General features: G+C 36.5%; 1 protein-coding gene across 7 annotated transcripts in view; it reads right to left on the bottom strand.

Annotated features, from left to right (window-relative positions):
* The window catches only part of Lrrc7 (leucine rich repeat containing 7), a 463,114-nt gene that overhangs the window by 220,607 nt on the left and 219,401 nt on the right, over positions 1-23,106 (bottom strand). For all 7 annotated transcript variants that reach the window (XM_010605114.3, XM_033758262.1, XM_033758263.1 and 4 more), the window contains exons 5-7: positions 21,144-21,222; positions 9,039-9,128; positions 5,531-5,587 (exon numbers count right to left, since the gene is read on the bottom strand). In XM_010605114.3, the coding sequence (XP_010603416.2) occupies positions 5,531-5,587; positions 9,039-9,128; positions 21,144-21,222 (226 nt within the window). The remainder of the gene's footprint in view (positions 1-5,530; positions 5,588-9,038; positions 9,129-21,143; positions 21,223-23,106) is intronic.

Here is a 23,106-nt window from a genome sequence, read left to right as displayed (position 1 = left end):
CCCCAGTACCAAAAAAAACCCCCCCAAAACCAAAAAAAAAAACAAAAAACAAAAAAAAGTGAAGCAATGATCTGAAAGCAATATCAACACTCCTGTGTGCACTGCATCGTTACTCTGAAGAGTGAAGATGCAGACAATCTAAACATCCTCTGATATATGAATGGATACAGAAAATGCGGTGAGCACATACAACGAACTATCACTTAGCCTTAAAAAGAAAGACATTATTCCACGTGTGATAACACAGATGAAGGTGCTAAGTGAGATAAGAAAGTCACAGAAGGACAAATCTTGTACGTTTGCGCTCCTATAAGGAGGTGTCTAAGATGGTTAGACTCGGAAAACAGCAGCATGTGGTAAAGAAGGTAATGGGGCATTTGTGTTCAACAGTATAAATCGTCAGTTTTGCAAGGTAAGTAAGTTCTGGAAATCTGCTGTAATGTGCCTACGCTGTATTGTATACTTAAAAATTTAATAGAATAGATTATGTAGAAAATAAAATCAAAGGACAATGGTAAAAAATAAAGGGAGTTTTATGTTGAAAATATCACAAAGTTACAGAAAAGTTCAAAATACTACAAAAGTTATCATTTCTTTTTAAAACTAGCATGCATTAGCCAGGTATCCCATTACAGGATACGACAGCCAATGCTCACAGCTTAAAGAAGGAAAGGTTTAATTTAGCTATAAATTAAGAACATTCATTCCGTAGTCACCTAGCTGTTACCAAGCAAGATATCAACTACCCAAATCAGGAAATTAACAGTGCTACTCGGTACCATCTAATCCTCAGACCCCAGTGAAATTTTGCCATTTGTCCCATCCCAATAACAACTTTTACAGCAAAAGAACCAATTCAGAATCACAATCTTTTTTTTTTGGTGGTACCAAGGATTGAACTTGGGACCTTGTGCTTGCAAGACAGGCACGGTGCTGCTGAGCTCAATCCCCAGCCCCACAATGCTTTTAGTTACAAAGCCTCTTTCGTCCTCTTCAGTTGAGAATAGTCCACTAATCTTTTATGACTCTCATGATCTCATATATCTTACTAACAATATTTCACTGTAGTTGTGCTTTTAATTAATATTTATAATTCCAAGTGTCTTTTCGTTTCAAGGGTGTCTAGTTAGGGCAAAATACACCGATACCTCTGCGTTCCTGAGTGTGCACACAGAGGGAAAACCAGAGACTGAATCTGTTACTGAGAAATTAAGATATGTACAGAATGAAATAACATAAAGGACACACTTCTTACTACATAGCTAACACCTATAGTTTAAGATTTTCACATTATTGTGCATCTTTCATGCTTGTACTTAGGAATTTATTTGCTTCGGATTATTCCTTATTATTTTTACCAAGGGAAGTCCAGAACGTTTATAGATCACCATAAAACAGAATCTTATTAAAAATGTTTTCTTGTGGACTGAAAATACTAAAAGAATTATCTGATTAAAGTTATCCATTTTTGCAAATTTGGGGGTTATCTTTTTTGGTGCTTTCATAGTATTCTAGGTATTGTATTGTGGCTTATTTTATAGAAAATCAAATAATCTACACTTTTAAGTGAAAATAAAAATATGAAAACTTAACAGTAGGCCATGAATATATTGGAAATATTCTGGAATTTTAGAATCAACACTTTTCTAGTTAGTGCTTTTCCCCCTCGGAATGGTCGGTGACACAGAAGAAGCTGTCACTACATCAGACCCATCTTTCCACTGTGAGTCACTCTGCTGAAGAAAAACATAAATCACAAGGAAGACTACTGTGCAAAAATTTGGGATCGGAGAATTCTAGGCAAGAAGCTTTTGTACAGACTCTATCATGAAACAGACTCATTTTATTCAGGGGGCACCAGTCGAGCTGAAGTGTCCTGGAAAAGGGGAAGTGTGTGTCAAGGTAAAACTGTCTCAGGAATTTGATTTGAGTCTGCTTTCTGCATCAGCGGCATCTGGTATACCACTGAATTCGATTCGGTTCTCATCCAATTCTCTTTGCAGCCAGAACCATGGAAAGAATTAAGCTCATGAGCTGAGGTACTCCGGTACTGTCAACTGAATTTCTAGACAAACCATGTTGATCACCGGACACTGTATGCTGGGGACCTCTACCGTGGCTTGTGGGATCCCCACCTCCTGGTATTCACACTTAGGTCCTTCTTCACTCTACCAGATTTGACTGCTGTGACCACTAACGTGGTAGAAATCATGTTACTTCTGAGGTCAGAGTTCTCTCGCTCTTTCTCTCTGCTGCTTTGGGGGAAGTAAAGCTGCTGAACCGCAGCCCTCTAGAGAAGCCCATGTGGCAAAGAACCAAAGTGTCCTGCTACACTTGCCTGCAGCCAATGAGGATCACACTTTCCCAACACCAGCTGCATGAAACCAGCAGCACAATCTGGCATTCAGTCAGGCTGTCTATGAGGACAGCCCAGGCACAGCTTCACTACAACCCTGTGAGACCTGTGACACAGCCACCCAGAAATCAGGCTCTCCTGGATTCCTGAACCACAGACATCTTTACAGGAGCAAGTGAAGGGAGGAATACACAGCAAACAAGCACATAAATGAATAAGCCAATAGCAAACCAAAGCTAGCTTTGAACCTTGACCTCCAACACGCATTTGATCTATTCTTATCCTCCTCACATTTTTTTTTCTGCTGCTCTTCTAAAATCATAATTAAGGGCTAATTATTTTTGGGGAAAAATTCGATCACAGAAGCTAAAAGCTAATCTTCTTGTTCTTTTCAGCTGTTCAGGAGGAGTGATCGTAACAGACTGTTGTAAAAAATGTATAATAGTAACTCCTGTTTGTAACTGAAAAAAACATTGACCCTGAAATCGGCACTCATCAAAATATCACTATGAGTTTATTAATGGAAATACATTTGAATGCATGTTATATTGTAATTCTTTTACACTTTGCACAGATTGCCAGGTATACATGCTTACAGACAAAAGATGAAAAGAATAAAAAAATCACTGAAGACCCATCATTTTGTTTGTATCTCCGAGAAAATCACTTCTTGCTTGTTTTCCTAAAACTACACCTTTACCTTTATTTTCATTGGAAGTAGAAAATAAAGGGAAGTAGATGGCTCACACGTAGCTCTATTGGTGATCAAAACTTATAACACATGATGAAATTTATTTTTTATTTAAGATAGAACTTCTTTCAGTAATTCTCATTCCATAGACACCAAAACTAAAATACAGCTCTCCATATATTTTGTCTGCGTTCAATATAAAATGATAAGGTATAAAATGAACACATTAGATTGCAAATAACTCTGAAAATGTTTCTTAAAATGGAAAAGTTGTAACAGTTACACGAGATAGATATGCCTAAGTCTAACAGGGAGACCCAGCGTCCACTTCTAATAGATTTTTACAATGTTTCTACTCCAAAAATAGTTCATGCACATTATTCTACTTATTTTTAACAGTGGACCACAGTCTCAAACCCTACAGAGCACTCACTCACGAATCACTGACAAGAATCTCTACTTGTTACTCTGCATTATTCACACAGCCATTTCCTGTGAAGTTTACGTTCTCAAATCTACATCAGGTTTCAATTTATACTAACATTTCAATTTACAAATACTCATGAAAAAAATCATCCTGCCATCCAGGCCAGGATTATTTTATATTTCACATCCAAGCCATCATTAGAGCAATGTGACTGTCTTCCATGTATTCAATATTTCTTCCCTGACATGAATGTCTATGGCTAGGTAAATGGGGCGACTGCTCTTTCATCTTCGTTTAGTTTCTACTGAGCCACGCTGTCACTTTAAAATGCTGAAAGTGAAAGCCTTCGGATGGAAATAGTGGCACTAACTGCACCTGCAGGAGATTAATACTGGAACCAGCAAGACCGTCAGCCACAGTCCCAGTCTGCAGATGCCTCCAGAGTAGGACGGACCTTGGGTTGGGTCCAGGGATGAAGCCTCAGCCCCGGGAAGGGTATTTACTTAAGGGTGCAGGGTGTTGAGATTTGGGACATCTGTCCCTTCCCGGGCCATCTCCTGCACTGCCACTTGCTGAGGAATACATGGTTGCGTTCTCTACATCTGTACTGAAATGGATTTCACTTCAGTGTTGAAAGTTAGCATCATAATTACGTCATTAAACTGCCGTCACTAAATTTTCCTACGTTGTGTTATGTGGGAGACTGGGCTATGATCAGCAGCAGACACTGAGGCTTTGTTGACCTCTCCTGGGCACAGGAGATGGGGCGTAGAGCTACCCTTTCCCTGGTTTGCCTGCTGACACCCATGGCACCCATGGGGCAGAACAACATCAGCTGAGGTTAAACCAAGAAAATCATGGATCTGGATGTGGGGTTGTTACCTTTCTTGTTAATCATGGACAGTACTTTGTGCCCTGAATCCCACTTTTGCTACCTGGGCTTGTTCTACTAATAAAGTCAGAACCTTCGTGGGTCCCTGTGCTCTTCTGTCCACTAGAGGCAGAGAGTTCCCCGGCCCACCTCTGCCAAGCTATCTTTGTGTTTTTTGTCTTTAGTCCTCATTTGTGCCCTGAGTCAGGGATAAACCCGTAAGCTGCTTCCTACAATGTTATACCTAGAATGCAGTTGAAGGTATTTTACTGACATTCATTTAAAAAATGCAATTCAGTCGAATTTGCCTACAGGAAGTATTTTAAAAATATATAATAAGCTTTGATTCAGTAGAAAATGTGTTTTGTTGAAATACTTGGGAAGCTAATCACTATACTCAATATTTTTCTGTAATACTGAAGGAAGAGCAACAGGGCACATGTTTTAAATGGAACAAATAATAAGTTCTGTTGGTCTGAGTAAAAACCATTGTAAATAATTTTTTACATTCAGGAATAATTATTTCTGTACAACACACGATTCTATTGTTAGACATGAATAAAAGGGAAGGTAGGGTAAGAGGAGGTATTTTATTAAATTCCTACATAACATTTCAGAGATTAGTTGTTGCTTTCAAATACCTGTGTATTCATATGAACTAAATTTTAAATAGTGTAGTACAAGGGAACAGTTTGTAAGGTTATATGAATATAACATTCTCTTTTTTACAAAAATCACTTCAGAATCTCTTGAAAAATTTTAACCTTTTTTCTAAAAGTTTCTGGCACATTTTTGATTTAAAAACTGAAAAATATCACAATCCATAAATTAACTTGCACGATTAAGCGTCTTTGTAGGCTGAACTTTGTAAAATTGTTGTTTTTCAGTTATAAAAATGACAAATTCAAAAGTTTTAGTGGAATAATTTCTTGGCACATAATATCATCAGCTATGAGAAAAATCTTAAACAGCCACTTCTGATTTTTACTTATTACAGTTTTTGAGACAGGATACATTTCTATTAAATATGATTCTCCTACACTTTACTTTACTTTTTGACCCTTAGGAAGAAATTACAGAATAAATAAGTCAAAATGGCAAAACAGCCAAAATAAAAGTAAGCAGCTCTTTTTCCTCCTACCAAAAAATCACAATACAAAGTTTAGAACATATACAATTACTTACTTTGGTAGAGTTTTCAAGTGATTTTCTCTTAACTCCAAGATCCGCAACTTGACAAGTCTATAGAAAAGAATTAAAAAAATTTTTAATTTTATTTCTGTGTAAACTATTCATAAGGTAAATTATAACTATTATTATCCAAATGACTTTGCTCAAATATTTTTTCCTGTGGTTACAGATTTTAAGGAAATATGCAGACTGATGGTAAAGAGAGTTATAGCAACTCTGGAAAATGGCAGAGCACTTTTGTGAAAATGAAGATATGGCAATGATTATCTTTGAATCCTAGGACTTTTAAATATCCAATGTTTTATAAAAAGGCATTCACTGCTACATTTAACTTTGTGCATTTGACATATTACTGAATATGTAGTAGGTAGTAGGCACTGTGTTCACTAAGACACAGCAATAATTTCCATCCAGAAACTATAACTTGAAAATTGAATAGGAGAGCACGGAGGTAAGTAACTTGGGCTTTCTGGTAGGGCAGATCTGAGTGACTACTCTGTCTATAACACTCTGCAAATTAAATGACCTCCTTCTCATTTCAGTTTCCTCATCAGTATGTGTGTGATAAAAGCACCACATCCACTGGGATGTAATTCATGAAAAGCATTTCTAGCACGTCATCATTTTTAACAAGTAATAGATATTACTGATTTCATCAATTACACAGTGGGAAAGTGCTGTAGTCTGCTCTGCGTCGCGGACTCTAAGGCATACATTTCAACATTAACACTTAACGGGCTTTGGCATCCTCTGTCCTGCAACAACGTTAGAGTGGAAGAAGAGAGTCACCCACGAGGATGAGAGGGGCCCTGAGCTCCCGCTGCTTAGGAGTCATCTGTCATTAGGAATGCACCTCGGGTCCAGTTCAGGTTTGGGGTATGCGGCTGTTTGTGTCAAAACAGAGCTCCAAAATGTACTCAGACGAAGCTAATTCTGAAGACAGATGAACTGGATTCTCTGTCTTCTTGGGTATATTGCTAGTAAAAGAGGTTTCTGAAGTATCTGCCTCAAATCTTCTCAATTCGTATGATCATATTTTGAGATTGATACTAGATTTTAGGAGAATAGGATCTCGAGTTTGGGAAGGGTCCTTAAGCATCCTTTTCTTTAACTACACAAGAGAAGGTTAAAAAAAACTTTTAAAATTCTAATAATAAAACAGAGCAGAGTTTGGAAGTCAGTTTACACAGAGCTCAAATTCTAACTCCAAGTAGTTGGGTGCTGGTATTATGTTTTCTGCTTGCTCGCATCTCATCTTTACTTTAGGGTTACTTAAAGCAGGTGCATCTAAGTGGAGGCCCACAGGCCACATGTGGCCCACACAGCTAGTAATGCAGCCCCACAAAGTCATACGCTGTGAACGCTGTTACGTGCTTTTGAGTGACATTTTCAGGACTCCACTGGGCAGGGCTGGAACCTGAGGCATGTGCGTCAGGGTGCCGTGAGGCGCTAACTCTGCGTGCCACGCCAGCCACAAACAGTAAAATCAGTACTTGTGTGTATCCTACACGCACTTGTGTGATGTAGTGAGCAAAACACACCATCACCAGTGATCTCATTTCAACCTCCCTATGTGTGTGCACCTGTGAAGCCAGGTGTTTATTCTTATGAAGCACACATGTAAGGTTTTCATTTCCTTATCAAACTTGGGCTTTTGTTATTTGACAAAATAATTGAATAAGCCAGAAAGGAAGTTTTGTTGCATACGTACATTAACTACATTATATATTTATATATTATATACTTATATAATACACAGCCCAATATAGTTCCTTTCCACTCCGTGAGGTCCACACAAGCCCAAAACTTGGAAATCCATGAATTAAAGGGACCTGACAAAAATCCAAGTGAAAAAGTCAAAATGACAGTGATAAATATCTAATAAACTGATTATTCCACAGTATATCATGACATTGCGGTCTGTACCAGAAGGACAGGTCTGGTTTATGTGGAGAGACAGTGAACTTTGGTTCATTTAGAAGCCAGGAAAATGCTGTTTTAAAAATCTGTGAGTTTTACAACAGCCCAAGTATATGGTGCTCATCAGTGCTGCAGTACTGTGATCCACAAAACTAAGAGCAGTTGGGAAACATTAATGTGCTTTCAGTGTGTAAATGGAAGCTCTTTCCTGCTAAGTGAATCCCTTTATCCACTCCATTCTTATGTTCGACGCTGGCTTCTGTCAACAGGTGCTTAATTATGCCTCATCTATTATCTGAACAATTTCAAAGATGATTGTTTAGAAAAATGCAGTTGACAATGAAATTAAAATGTTGCAGCTTTTAAAATACATGTTTTATAGAAAATAGAATTGTGGAGCAGAGCAGCTGGAAAATATTGAAAAACATGAATAAAAATAAGAGTTACCTGTAATTTCATTCCAGAGTAATCACTCTTTTGTCTCATGCATATTCACGTGGAAAATTCAGATTATTAACCACCACAGAGTATGACCTCGTAGATGAATCACCCATTTAACCAACCTCCAGATGGATGTGATTCACTTTTTAAAATTTTGCCCAATAATAATAAATGTACTTTCTATAGATCCTATGTTATACCTGCCAATTGTGTGAGATATTTCTAGAAATGAATTACAAAGGCAATGGCTGCCGGTATTTTTTTTTTTCAGCTTTGAGTTTATTGGTACATTTTAGGGATACAGTAGAGTTACAATCATTATTGGGATCTTGTACCTTTACATGACAGGTCTTGGTTCTCATTTTTTCCCCTTGTTCCTGTCCTCCCTTCACCCCCTCTATCTTCAAAGCTTTTAAATATATAGTATCCTGCCATCTGAGGAGCAGAACATGGGCTTATCTCCACACTTCTACTCTAGAAATAGTTTTCGAGATAGTCTAGAAAACAAAGTTTCTCCTTGTCATTTTATTTTGTATTTACTTTATTATTTTTGAAGATAAATATTTTTCAGGTATTCCCTGGCCATTCTGTTTTACTATAAATTGTCTTTTCATATTATTCACCCATTTCCCCTAAGATCTTTGTCTTCTTTGTTCATTTGTAAGAATTCTTTATATAGTAAAAATATAAATAATCTGTGTTTCATATATAACGGAAATATGTTCTTAGTTTATTATTTTATTATTCAAATGTTTTACTTTCCTATTTTATTTTTAGAGTATGCAAGGGCCCAAATATGTTGATGTATTATTTTCCTTGTTGCATCCATGCTTAGAAAGCATTTCACAATCCAAGGGACAGAAATATTTAACTGAATTTTTTCCAGATCACATTTTGGCTTTACTTCTTTTGATTTTTAACTCTAATTCATCTAGAACTTATTTGTTATCAATATTATGTGAAAACCTAACCTTATTTCATTTTTGCAGAAATAATTCCTGCATCAACAGAGTCTTGTATGTTGTACAATGCTGACCCATCTTTAATCACAATTATCACTTTGGAAGCCCCATCAGCTGGCGCTGGGAAAGCACGTACTGATGGTGAATAAAATCGCATAGCTTGCATTTCTTATTCTTACCTTCCAAAATTGGCTGGAAGAAATTCAAGAAAGGCGTCATTCAGGTAGAGCTGGGTCAAGTTTAGAAGCTGCGTGAAGCCATCCGGGAGTCTAAAAAGAAGTTAAAGTTTTAGTTACTGCATCAATGTTACTATAGAAACAGAACAAAAATATGTATCTCTGAGAAGAGAAAATAGAAATGTAATACATTTCCAACTCTACTCTGGTAACACAGTAATGGAAGAATTCATCGAGCAAGTTGTTAAAGCTTGGAAATTTTGTCCAAAATTAAAATAAATGGCAGTCACCCAGCTCCTTACCACTCCGTCTACTGAGACTGTCACTGCCAAGGTCTGACAACGCTGCTCATGGCTGGCCTGGACTTAGGGGCAGCAGCCATGAACTTTTTAATGGGACTCTCAAGTTGTGTGGCATGTTTTGTAATTTTAAAATTAACATTCTTTTCTTGGTAGAATATTCACATGTAAGGTCAGGGTAAGAATATCTATATGCTTAATGATTTCAGTGAGTCATAAAATTTTGTCTACATAAAACTGTGCTGCTAAAAATTATCCATTATGGAAAGTGAAAGAATAAGCTGATGATACCTTCATCGATAATTTTTTAAATTCAAACAATGTATTTTCATGTTATGATTCAAATTGGTACAATTTCTGTTATTAAAAATGAGCAAGTACATTGAAAAGACAATTAGGCAGAATTATAAAGGCTATTAGAGGGATCAGAAATTGAGCTAACATCCTTTGGGAAAATTTTAGAAACTAGATGAAACAGTTATTTGGAATATCACATCTCTTTCCTAAAAAAGACTTAACTGAAAGATTTTTCCAGAAGAAATTTTCTTGAAATAACACGGATTTTTTTTCCTACATGTAAAATTATCTTTAAACATTTCAATACCTTTATGGTATAGCCAGATTAAGTTACCTAACAAAGTATTTCTAAATAGCCTTCAAATTTGCCTTTTGTTCAAATTATGATCTACCTCTTTCCTTGCATTTGCTGCTAAAATTATTTAAAGAGCTGTCTATACTCAGTGCTTTTTACTGCTTCTCAAGCCACTGTTTTCTGGCACCAACCTTGGCTCTCTTACTGAAATTACACTCATCAAAACCTCCAGCGACCTCTTTGGTCCCAAACCCATTAGCTGCATTTCATTTTCTATCCCACAGTGCTTAGCAACAGTTGCCAGTGTTGCCTATTCTCTCCTTCTTTGCTTCTGCAGCAACAGTTTTCGGGCTTCTCCTCCTACTCCTGGGACATGACATCCGAGTTTTATTTCATGGCTTCTTTTCCTCTGCCCAACCTTTGTTATGAAATATTTTCTTTATTGAGACGAATATAGTTGTACCCTGAATAGAATGAAGAAACAGACAGAATCTTTGACACTCTCTAGGTGCCCCTTCCTGACTGTATTTCCCGTTTATCTGCTAAATTCCTAAATGGTGTTAATTATTTTGCTATTTAAAGGGTTTTCCAAGGTAATCCCCTTAATTTCTTAAAAAAGAAGCATTTTATGGTTTTGCCTACTTTTGAATATTATATAAATCTAATCATACTGTGTACAGTTCCCTGAAACATTTAAAAATCAGCATTGGCCTTTTCAAATTCATCCGTTTAACGTAAATGATCGGCCATCACAGCACGGCATAACATTCTGTGAATGTCACAACTTAGTTACTACTCTCTTTATAACAAACATTATCCGTGTTTTAAAGTTTTTGTTTTGCTGTTACAAGCCGTACTTCTCTGACTATTTTAGAACACAGATCCTGGCATATACCTTTATATTTAATTACTTATGTTACACCCCTAAAGGTGACATGACTGGGTCATAGTAAATAGAACTTTACATTTATTAAACGTAGCCACATTTTATTAAAAGTAGCCCTATCCACTTATGACCAAAATTATCAGTGCATAAGAACTGTGCTTCCCGTGCCCTTCTTAGCCACTGGCTTTGTAAGGTTTCTTTTTTGATTTTATCAATGTGGTAAATGTACAATAGTAATAACCATTCCCCTGATAAGTTATGAACGGTTTCCTCGAAAGTTTATCGGCAATTTATGGTTCATCTTCTGTGAAAAGACGTTTATTGCCCATTTCTCTGTGGCCACACCAGACCCTCCTACTCCTCTCTGTGGAGCACTCGGGATGACTGCGGATCGCTAGCCCCTCCCTCCCTCTTTAAGGTTTCCTCAGCTTCTGCTCCTGCCCCAGGGACTGGGTGTCCCCGGGGGGCAGCCCTCAACTCCTGACAGGCAGGAATAGAAAACCTGGGCTGGGCCCCCACACCCACCGTGCCTGTGAGTTCTGTACTAGTTCTGCACCACTCCCCTGAGAGATCAAGTTCCTGAGGTCAGCACTAATAAACAGCTGGAGGACTCAACCTCAACTGCCAGTCCTGAGAGCATCTCCGGAATATCTATTTTCACTTTGAAGGATCTGCTTCTGGCAATTCGCACTAAACATAATTCATCTTTCTGGATTAACTTCTGGCAATTCTTAACAGGTTCTTAAGGCACGGACCTTAAAAAGGTTGTAACTTTTTTATATTGGTTGAATTTGCTACAAATATCACGTATGCATGTGTACTTTGGAGTCGGAATGTTTGAATATGACTTCACAGAGGTTGTTCCCTGAAGTTTGCTCTTAGGAGAGTGTGGCAGGGAGGCTGAACTGTCAAGTTGATTGGCTTGTGAACCACCTAGGGGGTTAGTAAAGCACGCTTCCTTCCGGAAGTGTCTGGGCAGGTCATGGGCAGGCCTTGGGGAACATATCTGATCTCTTGCCCCTTTCTATCTGGCATTATTCCCTTGTTCTGCTTTCTGACCTCCATGAGGTGAAAGCATTCTGCTAACAAGCTCCTCTGCCATGCTGTTCCTGCAGAAGAGCCAGACAACTATGAACTGAATCCCCCGGAACCATGAGCCCAATAAACCACTTCCTCCTTTAAGCTTTGGTTGCTGGATATTTGGTCCTAGCAACAGGAAAGCTGGTTAATGCAGAGAAGTAAGATTCACAAAAATGGGAATAAAAAGGGGTGGGGAAAGAAGGCAATGGAAGAGTGAGGAGGGTTTATTTAATGTAGTGGGAGGAAGACACCTGAGGTGGACCACAGAGATGAGCTGAGAGTGAACACTGCATGTTAGAGTACTGGGAGTTAAGATTTGAGAATATCAGTCGGGGACAGGATTTAGAGGGACCTGAATGCTCAACTCAGACATTTGCCCTTGACCCGATAGGAATAAAAATATTTTTGATGTGAATACTTATTTTTATCCATATTTCTCTTTGTTGTAACGCTTTATAGCTCACATCCCGAAAAGAGGATTTTTTTTTGCTAATTGTACAGATGTTAGATTTCAACTGAAACTTAACTATTGCCCTACCGACACATTGTTAGTACCTAGAACCACCAAAAGAGATTATTTATAACTTTCAGAAAAGATTAACACAATATATTTATAAGTAGAAGGTTAACATTATTAATGTAAAAATTTAAAGTGTCTTCACTAATGAGTTAAAAGGCTTTAGAAATATTAATTTTCTAGTTACATGGAGAGTTTAAGCTATCCAACTTTCCTCAGTCCATCTTTTTTCATAAACCACACTACATAGCACCGCACTATTTCTTGATCAAAAAATCTTCTCTGTCATCGCTTCTCTGGCACTACTTATGCCACAGGGAAAAACTGGATTATTACATGGAACGTACCTTTTAGGCTTGAAGAACTGAACACATGTTGCAGAATCATATTGAAAAATTAGACGACTAAGTTATATGTAAAAATAGAGCGCAAAGTAAAATATTTTTCTGCCTGGTTATAAACATATATGTGCTAATATTTTATATGGAACTTTCCTTCTTTAAAAATGCAGAGGGTGGGCTACATTTATATGGTATGACTTATGTAATAGTATCTATATTTTTATTTTAATTCACCAAAGAGAGTTTATTGAAAGATACTCTTCAGTGTGGTTTAAAATTACTGTCTTCTTTCTCATATTAAATTACACACTGTCCACTGATTTAGTAGAATCTTATTCCAATTATTCTTTGAACTAGTATTGGGAATTTTCTATTCCTAGGAAGAATAAAGTATAAATTATTCAAAGATAAAAAAAAAACACAACTCATGAACTATCCAGAATTGCACTTTGAAAATAATAGCCAATAAAAATTGATTAGACATTATCTGAAAGAATGCAGCTAGCAAATCTGCTTAAGAAGACATTTAACATTCTTCATGAGCTTTAAGGTACCTGCCTGTGACTTCTAAGGGGCACACAAGGGATGCTTCTCAATATCACCATGTACACAGGAGGGGCAGAGGACTGCAAAGGAAATGTCCCCAGAGAGAAGGTAATCCACACGGGCTCTTCATTCTTATCTGAACTATTCAATAAAACTCAATATTTTACACCAAGTACCTTTCAACAACGAAATCATGATGATTTTCCATGTTTGACTGATTTGTTTCTTTAAAAATTGAAGACTGTATTACAAGTTGATAATTCTATCAGGTAGTCCCTCTCCTTTTATAAATCCCTTATTTCCAAGTGGCAAACTCAAATTACAGCAAAGGAAGGATAACAAGAGAAACACAGCCCTGTAGGATTTAGCAGCTGATCACATGGACACAGGCCTGAAGATCTGTGTGTGTTACAGACCTTCCAGTTACGATCTGTATACGACCTTGCAAGGTCATTGGACTTTTTAGATTGTTTTTTATTTGTAAAGTGATAATAATGGTATCTACTCAGATTTGCTTCAATGGTTAGTGATTACCTGTCTCAAAGTAAGAATCATAAAATAAGAGCAATTTTCACTTTTCCTTAATATTTCTATTCCGATCTTGCCACATTAAGTAGGATACTGGATCAAATGTGTTCATAGCTGTCAAATTTTATTACTGGAATAGGCTTGTTAAGATTGGTATTTATACATAATGGAATACCAGTCAGCTAAAAAGAAGGATACATTGGAGATATCTGTAGAAGAATGAATAATGTTAAATGAAATAAAGCAAACACATACCATATGGTTTCCCTCATTGGAGTTATCAAAAGTACAAATAGGCCCGGGGATTTAGCTCAGTGGTTCCCCCACCTGCTTCGCAAGCAAAAGGACCCAAGTTTGATCCCCGGTACAAAAAAAAAAAGTACAAATAAAGAGCAAAATAAAAGCTTGATGAAAGGAAACAGAGAGGTAGAGCGTTTTTGCAAGAGCTTTTTGCAAGAGCTTTTGGAAGATGATGAAGAGACAGAGGATGAGCAGAGGGAGGAAGACGGGGACATTAAAAGATTTAAACTGCGTCGTGTGTGTATATAACAACTACCAACAATGAACACAGTCACTGTATGTCACAAACATGAACTAAAATAATAATAACAATAATAGTGAAAATGGGGAGAGGGATCGAGGGAAGGAGGGGGTTGGTGTGGGGAGAAGAATACACAGAACCGGGTGTGCTAAGTATTGGTACTCACTCCCCAAGATGAATGTAGACGTGTACTAACAAATTATAAAATCATTGGCTGAGACATTCTTCTTTCAACATTTCAACATTTCAACATTTGCTTGCCTTTACTTTATCAGTTAAATGAAAACATTTTACACATCTGACTTCTAATAGAATGGTTAAGTCATTTAAAATTTTATATGTTGTGATTAGGAAACCACTGTATGGGTTTGTGAGTGTGTGTGTGTGTGTGTGTGTGTGTGTGTGTGTTTGTTTTTATTTGATTTTTTGAGACAGAGTCTCAATGAATGCTCTAGGCTGGGCTTGAACTAACTTACAATGTTGTCCAGGCAGGCCTCAAACCCATGGCAATCCTCCTGCCTCAGCCTCCCCTGTGCTGGGATTATAGGTGTTTGCTACCACACGCAGCTAAGAAGCCAAGGTAAAAGTTTCTACTCCAACAGAAAGCATTTTAAATCTAAATATGTTCATGTATACAGTTTAAAATTGTGAAATGTTAGAGAACATTTGGCAAACAACAAATAATTTCCACAATTCCACCTTCTAGCCTAACCATGACTACCATTTCATGTACTTCTAAGCTCTTATTAATTAAACATTACTGCAAAATTGCATCATTTCTCCTTTCACTTTATAATTGTCTTTCAGTTTTTAACATATGCACTGTGAACACACAGTTTATAATTGAAACTAGGACACTTAGGGCTGCTGAGAGGCAGCTGGTATTAAATACATCACATCAAGAAGAGTAAACGGGATTGATCTGGCAAATGGTCACACAAGGTCACCCTACAATGACCTTCACATCACCTAGTAGATCCATCATTTATGAATAATTTTCCCCTTGTTGAACATCACAAATACTTCAATATTTTCAGAATGCATCTTCTAATTTACAATGACTAAACAGACTTCAGATACAGTAACATATAGTGAAAAGAACCAGGGATTTAAATACTAACTTCATTATTTCTACCTGTGAAAAGGTAATAACATTTATCTATATAATGTCAATGCAAAAATGAAATTAGATTAGTATCTCCAAGAACCCCAGAAGGCAGGTTCTCCATAAATTCTGGTCTTTGCTTTTCGCCTTGAGCAGTTACTTTCAATTTGATTGTGAGAATATCCACCAACCAGTTGGCGAAGGTTTTCAGGCAACACTATAAAGTTTGCATTGGAAAGTAAAACTGAAAAGTTATACTCAGATCTGCAAATTTTATGTCCCAGGCTTTTCATGACTTAATACTGCTCCAACTTAGAGAAAAGAAAAAATAGAAAAGCAACACAGAAAAATCAATAGAACCCAATCTATTTTTAAAAGATCAATGAAACTGATAAATCTGTAGTGAGAGTGATCAAGCAAAATTTGAAAGAAGGCACAATACTAGGAGAGAAAATATACACATATTAATGGGCCAATAAAGACATTTTATGAAAAATGACATACCAATACATTTTAAAACATATGAAGTGAATAAATTCTTGAAAAACAAACTTTATTAAAAATCATGTAAGAAGAAACAGAAATGTTGAATAACCCTACAGCTGTTAAAAAATTTAATTTGTAAAGAAAAACACTTTCATAATGAAAGTCCCCAGTCTCAAATGGCTGCAGAGATAAAGTTTACCAATATTTAAGAAATAATGCCAAATCTGTACAAATTATTTTAGAAAATAGAAGATAATATCTCCCAACTCATTTTATGAAGTCAGTTTTATCCTTTTATCAAAGTCAGACAAGCAAATTACAAGATCAATTTCAGATAAAGAGCTTCATGAATATAGATAGGGAGATCATTAACAAATATTAGAAGATCGGGACAATCAATATATAAAAAGGCTTCATAATCAAATAAAATATCCCTGGGATGCAAAATTGGATCAACATAAAATAGTCAATCAATGTAAGTCATTACATGATCAGATTAAAGAAGGAAAACTGTATCATTAGATCAAAGGTGTTAAAAGCACTAGTTTTGACAAAATTCAAAATGCATTGAGAATAAACACTCTCAACGAACGAGACATCAGAGGTGTGACAAGCACATTCTGAGGCGGTGCTATGTCCAGACTGGAAGCTCCTGGCTGGGTATAATCTCCCTTTGAATGCTGGGAGGACCTACGATTGCTCCTAAGCCCTAGATTGTGGTAAATATGACAGCTGCCACCTCCCTAACTATGTTACATTCCACGACGCAGCTTACTAAGGCATGGTCTCTCAGGCGCTGTCCGTGAGGAGAACCTATTGTGCTGCGACCCGCACATGGAAAGGATTACACGGCAGGGAACCACACACAGCCTTTAGCCCCAAGAGCAGCCTGCAGGCGGAAGGAGGAAGCACACAGAAAGCGAGGGCTCTTGGCTTTATCATAAAGAAATGAACTCTGACAACTGCCTCTGTGAGCTCTGGGGGAAATTCTTCCCTCGTCGAGTCTCCTGACGAGATCATAGCCGCACTCAAGTCTTGTTACAGCCTGGTGAAACTCGGAAAAAAGGAACCCATATAAACCATGTCCAGATTGCTGAACCACAGAAGCTGAGCTTGTTCTAAACTACTAATGTTTATTGACAGTGTTACAAATGTAACACAACAAGTGTGTAGAAGAAAAGTGCAATAACAAAAGAAAAACTTTGGGCTACCTGGCTCCCTCAATTATAACACTACAGCAGGACCAGGTTAATTTTGTATATTTTTAAGAGAAGCAACTGTAAGTGGTCCTTACTTAGTGTAATTTCAAATGGCTGGGTTTGGCTTTACAAATTTTTCTATACAATTGTTAGGATGCACAAATACCAGGTGTGCCATATAATAAAGATCACATTAATGTTTTAGTTTAAAACATAAATATATCTTGTATTAATCTGTTAATTTTGTGGCAATTTACTCCATAGCATTAGAAAACTAATACAGATTTTGGTATTTGTAACAAATTCTTATAAAAGTGGACTGGCATTAGAATCAAGTAGTGGTCACAAGAATGGTGAAAGTCAATGGAAAAAAACATGACAGATAAACCCTGAATTTCCTTGAAAAGATGGTGACCAGAAATCTAAACTTCAAATACTTTGCTGGAGAGGGCCTAAAAGGAAGGGAGTGGCTGGTTACTGGATCTTTTCTCAGTATGATAAAGAGCATATATGAAAAAACAAACAATAACACATAATGGCGAAAGTCTACTTCCTTAAGATTGAAAATGACAAGAGAATGTTTGTTTTCACTTCTTATACTTAATTTCTATAGGAGGTCCTAGACAACCCAAGAAAAATAGTGCACACGTAAAAAATAATGAAAGAAGACTCTTAATTCACAGGTGGTCTGACTGTCTACATAGAAAATCTCTTCTAAATCTGCTAAAAAAAACTACCAGAATTGATGTCAGTTTAGAAAAGTTATAGAAAAAAAAATCAAGGACATTTGTATACACTAGCAATAAGCAGTTATAATAAATCATTTGCAGTATCACAAAAAACAAGAAAACAAGAATAGACTGAACAAAATGTGTCATACGTACATGCTGAACCTACAAAACAGTGACGAAAAATGTAGACTTGATGAAAGTATAGATATATACTATGCTCAGAGATAAGAATGCTCAACAGTTTTTAGATATAAATTCTAAACAAATTCATCTACAGATTCAAGACAAAACCTATCAAAATTCCAGCAGGCTTTTATATCCGTACAAATTGATGAGCTGATGGTAAAAATTATACAGGCAGACAAAGGGCATAGAACAGCACACACAATTATGATAAGAACAAATTTAAAGGAAGGGCCCAGATTTCCTGATGTTATGATTTATGGCAAAGCTATAGTGACTGAACAGTAGGAAACTGATGTAAAGACGGGCACATAGATTAACCAAACACAACAGGAAACCCCAAAATGGACCTTAACTTATTTGATCCACTGATTTTCAACAAAGTTAGCAGGTACTTCTGTGAGGAAAGGGTAATCTTTCAAGCATTATGGTATAGCAATAATAGGATTTACATGTGGAAAAGAAATGAACTCTGACCCTTAAACTTTGCACATATACAAAAATTAACTTTAAATGGATCATAAATTAAAATGTAAAACCTAAAGTTTTACAGGATTTATCAAAGATCTTTTAGGAACAGGTTATCATATTATTAACTAGGGCTTCTTCAAATTAGAAGTCTTTGAGGGCACTATTCAGAATATGAAGAGATAGGACATAGAATTGTAACAAATATTTGACAAAGATCTTGTATCTAACATGTAAAATTCTTATAAAAAGTCAAGTTTACAAAAATAAGCCAAAAATTTGAATCACTGCCAAAGAAATATACATTTTATAAGTAAGTATATGAAAAGATGTTGCTTAGGTATTAAAAATGTAAAGTAAAACCACAATGAGCTGGCACCTATACTAAACTGGCTTAAATTAGAAAACTAACAAATCTGATAGTACCAAATGATGACAAAAAGGAGAGGCAACTGAAACTAATCTATACCCAATAGAAACGCAAAATTTGGTAGATGCTTTGGAAAGCAGTTTTGGAAGTTTCTTATAAGGTTAAACATGCTGGTACCATACTACCCAGAAAAACCACTCAAGTGTTTCAGCAAGAGAAATAAAAACATGCTCATGCAAAAACCTGCACATAATCCATACTAGCAGAAAGCATAACAGCCCATCACTGGAAAATAATCTAGGTGTATACCAACTAATACACACAAATCATGCTGCCTCCATACAACGTAATTCCATCCAGCAATTCAACTACTAATAATGGTATCCAGCAACTTCGGTTACGTTTCAAAAAGTAAAAGAAATCAAAAAGTAAAAACACTAGAGTTTTATCATTTATATCATGTTTAGGAAAAGGTAGAAGTCTGAGGATAGTTATCACATTAAGTGGGTGCCTGGGCTGAGGATACTTTTTGAGATTTTTAATCTATCTTGATTATGGTAATACTATGCCATATATTTCATTAAATCAAACATCTAAAATGAGTGAATTTAACTTGCATATCTGTGAAAATCTTTAAAATTAATATGCTACTTAAATTTACAAATCTGTTGAGTAATTTTTATAAATTCCATGGAAAAGTTTAATGTTTAAAGGGCTGAGAATGTTTTGATGAAATAGGTAATATTTTTCATCTTCTTAAAAGTTGAGCATATGAAAGAAATTCAGAGCCATAAAATAAAACTACAGATTTTAAACTTCTTAAAAAGATATAATTCATCATCTGCCTTCCACTCCAAAGTCCTACAGTGATTCCTAACTAGGATGATCTATTAGAATTAAAGTAGGATGAAAAACTGAATTCATCATCCATCCTAGCTTGTGCAACTCAAATCAAATACATATTTATACCCCTTGTTTGAGAGTCGTAATATCCATTTTGTTGAAATTTTGAGAAAGTTGCATTTGGTCCAAGAGCTCTGGGAAAAGTTTTCAGGGCTTTGTTTTTTTTCTCCCTCCACGTTCTACTTTTTAGGTATAAAAGTTGTAACTTCCCAACACATTTTATTGATTGATGTTTCATACTTTTTTATAAAAGGTCTCAAATGATTACACAAACCACTCACTGCAAAACCTCCTTCAAAACTTCTATCTCGTTCGTCTACCTCCTGTTCCATGCCTGTTTTCATGCAGACTCTTGCTAGAAACCACAGTAAGCAATGGATCCCTTTCCTCAATTACACTTGTGTAAATTTATCTTCATCTTTACTTTGACAGACTTGTATTTCTTCTTCTGTGAACACTTCATTCACCGAACGCTTTTCTGGTTGGATTTCTCCTAGTCTAGCCAACTTCACGCAGACAAAGGACGGAGGAATTTTGTTCAAAGCTTATGGCTGTTTAGCTTCATGAGTTTAAAATACCAACTTAGACTAAAGATTCATTATCTACATCCCAATACCACTGAATTGTTTGAACTTCTTCCAGATCTTACAACAAGTCTCAGCACTTTCTAGCTAGTTTCCACACCCACTTGACGTTTACATTCAAGGTCATGGCTCACCTGTAGTTCCAAAGCTCTCTGCCATGACATCAGACCCTCTACTCACAACACGCTCACAGGCTCGGCCTTCCTTTCCCGTGGAATGCGTTAACTAACACACCTTGAATCACGAATGCTCCTTTTTCTGATGACAGTATCTTTACCTTTCATGTCTTCCACTCTGCAATACTCACAGGATCATCTCTGCACTCCTCTTGCAGTGTCTAGTACCCAAGGATTTGCTATGTCCAGTCATGCTCAGTTTCACTGAACTATATGCATTGGGCAGTACCTTAAAATCTTGGGCTGTCTTGAATTTCCATGAGGTCTTTGATGCTAATTTCTCATCATGAACATAAAGAGTAAATATTTTCCGAGTTCTGAATCTCAGAAAGGCAATGCTGCCTGAGAACCACAGAAAACTAGTACCAGCTGGGCCCTCAGTCCCACTCAGCAATGCTTTGAACCATCTCTTGTGGAACTCTGCTGATCTGCTTATATCTTTCCCATTATTTTATTAAATGTTACAGCGATGCTGCATTTAAAATTGAATTTGTCTGTAAATTTCATCTACCTTCATACATCATTATCCAATGCAAACATAAATACAGATAAAATTTAATCATTTATACTCACTTAGAAATGGGATTGACACTGGCTTCAATAATTGTTAAACACTTACAGCACTTTATGTTTTCTGGAAATTCTTGTACACCTAAAAGGTGAAAAACAAGTATGTGAAAATGTTTCCACAAATATCTTTGAAAGTATAGTTATAACATTATTTGTAAGTAATTAAAACTATGAATCAGTATATAGCCTATCAATGAAAATAAATATTTAAGTGGGAATGATAATATAGTAATGTCACATAATAAATTCGTACGTACTTATATTTTTTCTAATAAAAGTTGCATGTTAAATGATATTTGGTGATAGTAATAGTTGCAAACTAAATATAAAATTGAAGACAAGTATGAGATAGTTCTTGGCTTTTTAGTAATTTAAACAAATAAAAATAAAATAGCATATGCTAATAGTTATTATAATGCTCTGCCAGGAGAAAGGAAACCCATAGATACAAAGAAAATGGAAAATAAAAACCTTTGTTTCCAGGAATCATGTTAGAAGATTGGGAAGACAGAAACATATATATGACAGATATTCTCAAACTAATGCAATAGGGTTGTAACAAATTTCATGCAATTCTTTTGTAGAGTATCATTCTTCATCTGTCTGAAAGTGCTTTGAAGAGATGGGTCGCCCTTCCTCTGACCTTCCTCCAGTATCTGAGGTAGTCTCCTAGCTAGTTGCCCTTGGAGAATTCCTCATTTCTTGTCACGGCTGTTTAACTGGCTATGTGACAGAGAAGCACAGGTCTGTCTATGAAAGAAAACATCAGTCAACCTCATTCATAAGTGTAAGGATCAGAGGGATGAAAGATGAGGGGACATGCTAGCCAATTCACACGAAAGCATCAAACACAGCAGGCCGCGCAAAAGTTAGAAGGAAAGACAGCTGTGATATGTTTACATAAAACTTTCTTTGTTTTTTGCAACTATTTATACAGATGTTAAGTTTCCATAAGGAACTGGCCTTGCTCGATCCTTCGCATCTATTAGAAAAATAAAGAACCTTTTGTGGCAGTAGATTGCTGACTGTTTGACAATGGATGCTCACGGAACAAGTGATTTGGTTCTCTGAGATTCTACTAATTCAGACTCCTGTGTCTGTAGACCTGGAATGCCCAGCGCGGCAGCGGGAGGCAGCCAAATACTAGACAGGTCCTTCATCACCTCCAAGTACGGACACATAACAGGGGACAAGATGTCTCTCCCTCTGTGGAATTCCCATCAGAAATTATGCTGAAATATACTTGCTTCCACAGATGAACCTAAGGAACGTCATGAGCTCCATTTTGTATGAATTCAGCAAGAAAGCCGGACTCTCTGTCCCTCCCTCCCTCCCTCCCTCTCTCTCTCTCTCTCCTGGGAAGGCCACAATTCCTTGGGCTGCCTTCATTAAGTGAACATTAACAAAATGGGAACCAAGTAACACAGTGACCTTTGAGCTCTGTATACTGTATGCAAAACAGAGTGGAACAGCATTCTTTTCTCTGTAGCTTTTTCTGTTAAGTGTCCAATGTGGGCTATTTCATGCTATCATGCCTCATGTCCTATCTTACATGTTCCTACCTTAGAATAATATTTCCTTAAAATAAGTATAAGCCAAGAAGTCAAAGCAGAAGTAAATGAAAATGGGATTTTAAGGAAAGGACTGGATCTCCTTGTCTTTCACTGCAAAGGTAACTGCACACTAAATGGAATACTACTCAGCCATAAAGAATGAGAAATTAGAGTAATTCATAGGAGAATGGATACATATTGAGGATATACTCCTAAGTGAAATAAATAAGTCACACATGTGTTAATACCGGATAGTTTCTCTGGTGTGAAAAACTATAATAGTACATAAGATCCTAATGAGATAATTGACAGTGTGAAATAGGAAGAAAAGGGCTAAAGGTGTAGGGAAAGTGGGAAGGGTGGGGGAAAGGTAATAAGGGAAAAAATATGAGAAAATGAAAAAAATGGAAATA

Source organism: Fukomys damarensis, unplaced genomic scaffold (assembly GCF_012274545.1).
Source record: "Fukomys damarensis isolate Sample0158 unplaced genomic scaffold, DMR_v1.0_HiC HiC_scaffold_33, whole genome shotgun sequence".
In the NCBI taxonomy this organism is placed as follows: Eukaryota; Metazoa; Chordata; class Mammalia; order Rodentia; family Bathyergidae; genus Fukomys; species Fukomys damarensis.
Note: the sequence above shows the minus strand (reverse complement) of the source record. Positions and strands in the feature narration are given on the sequence as shown.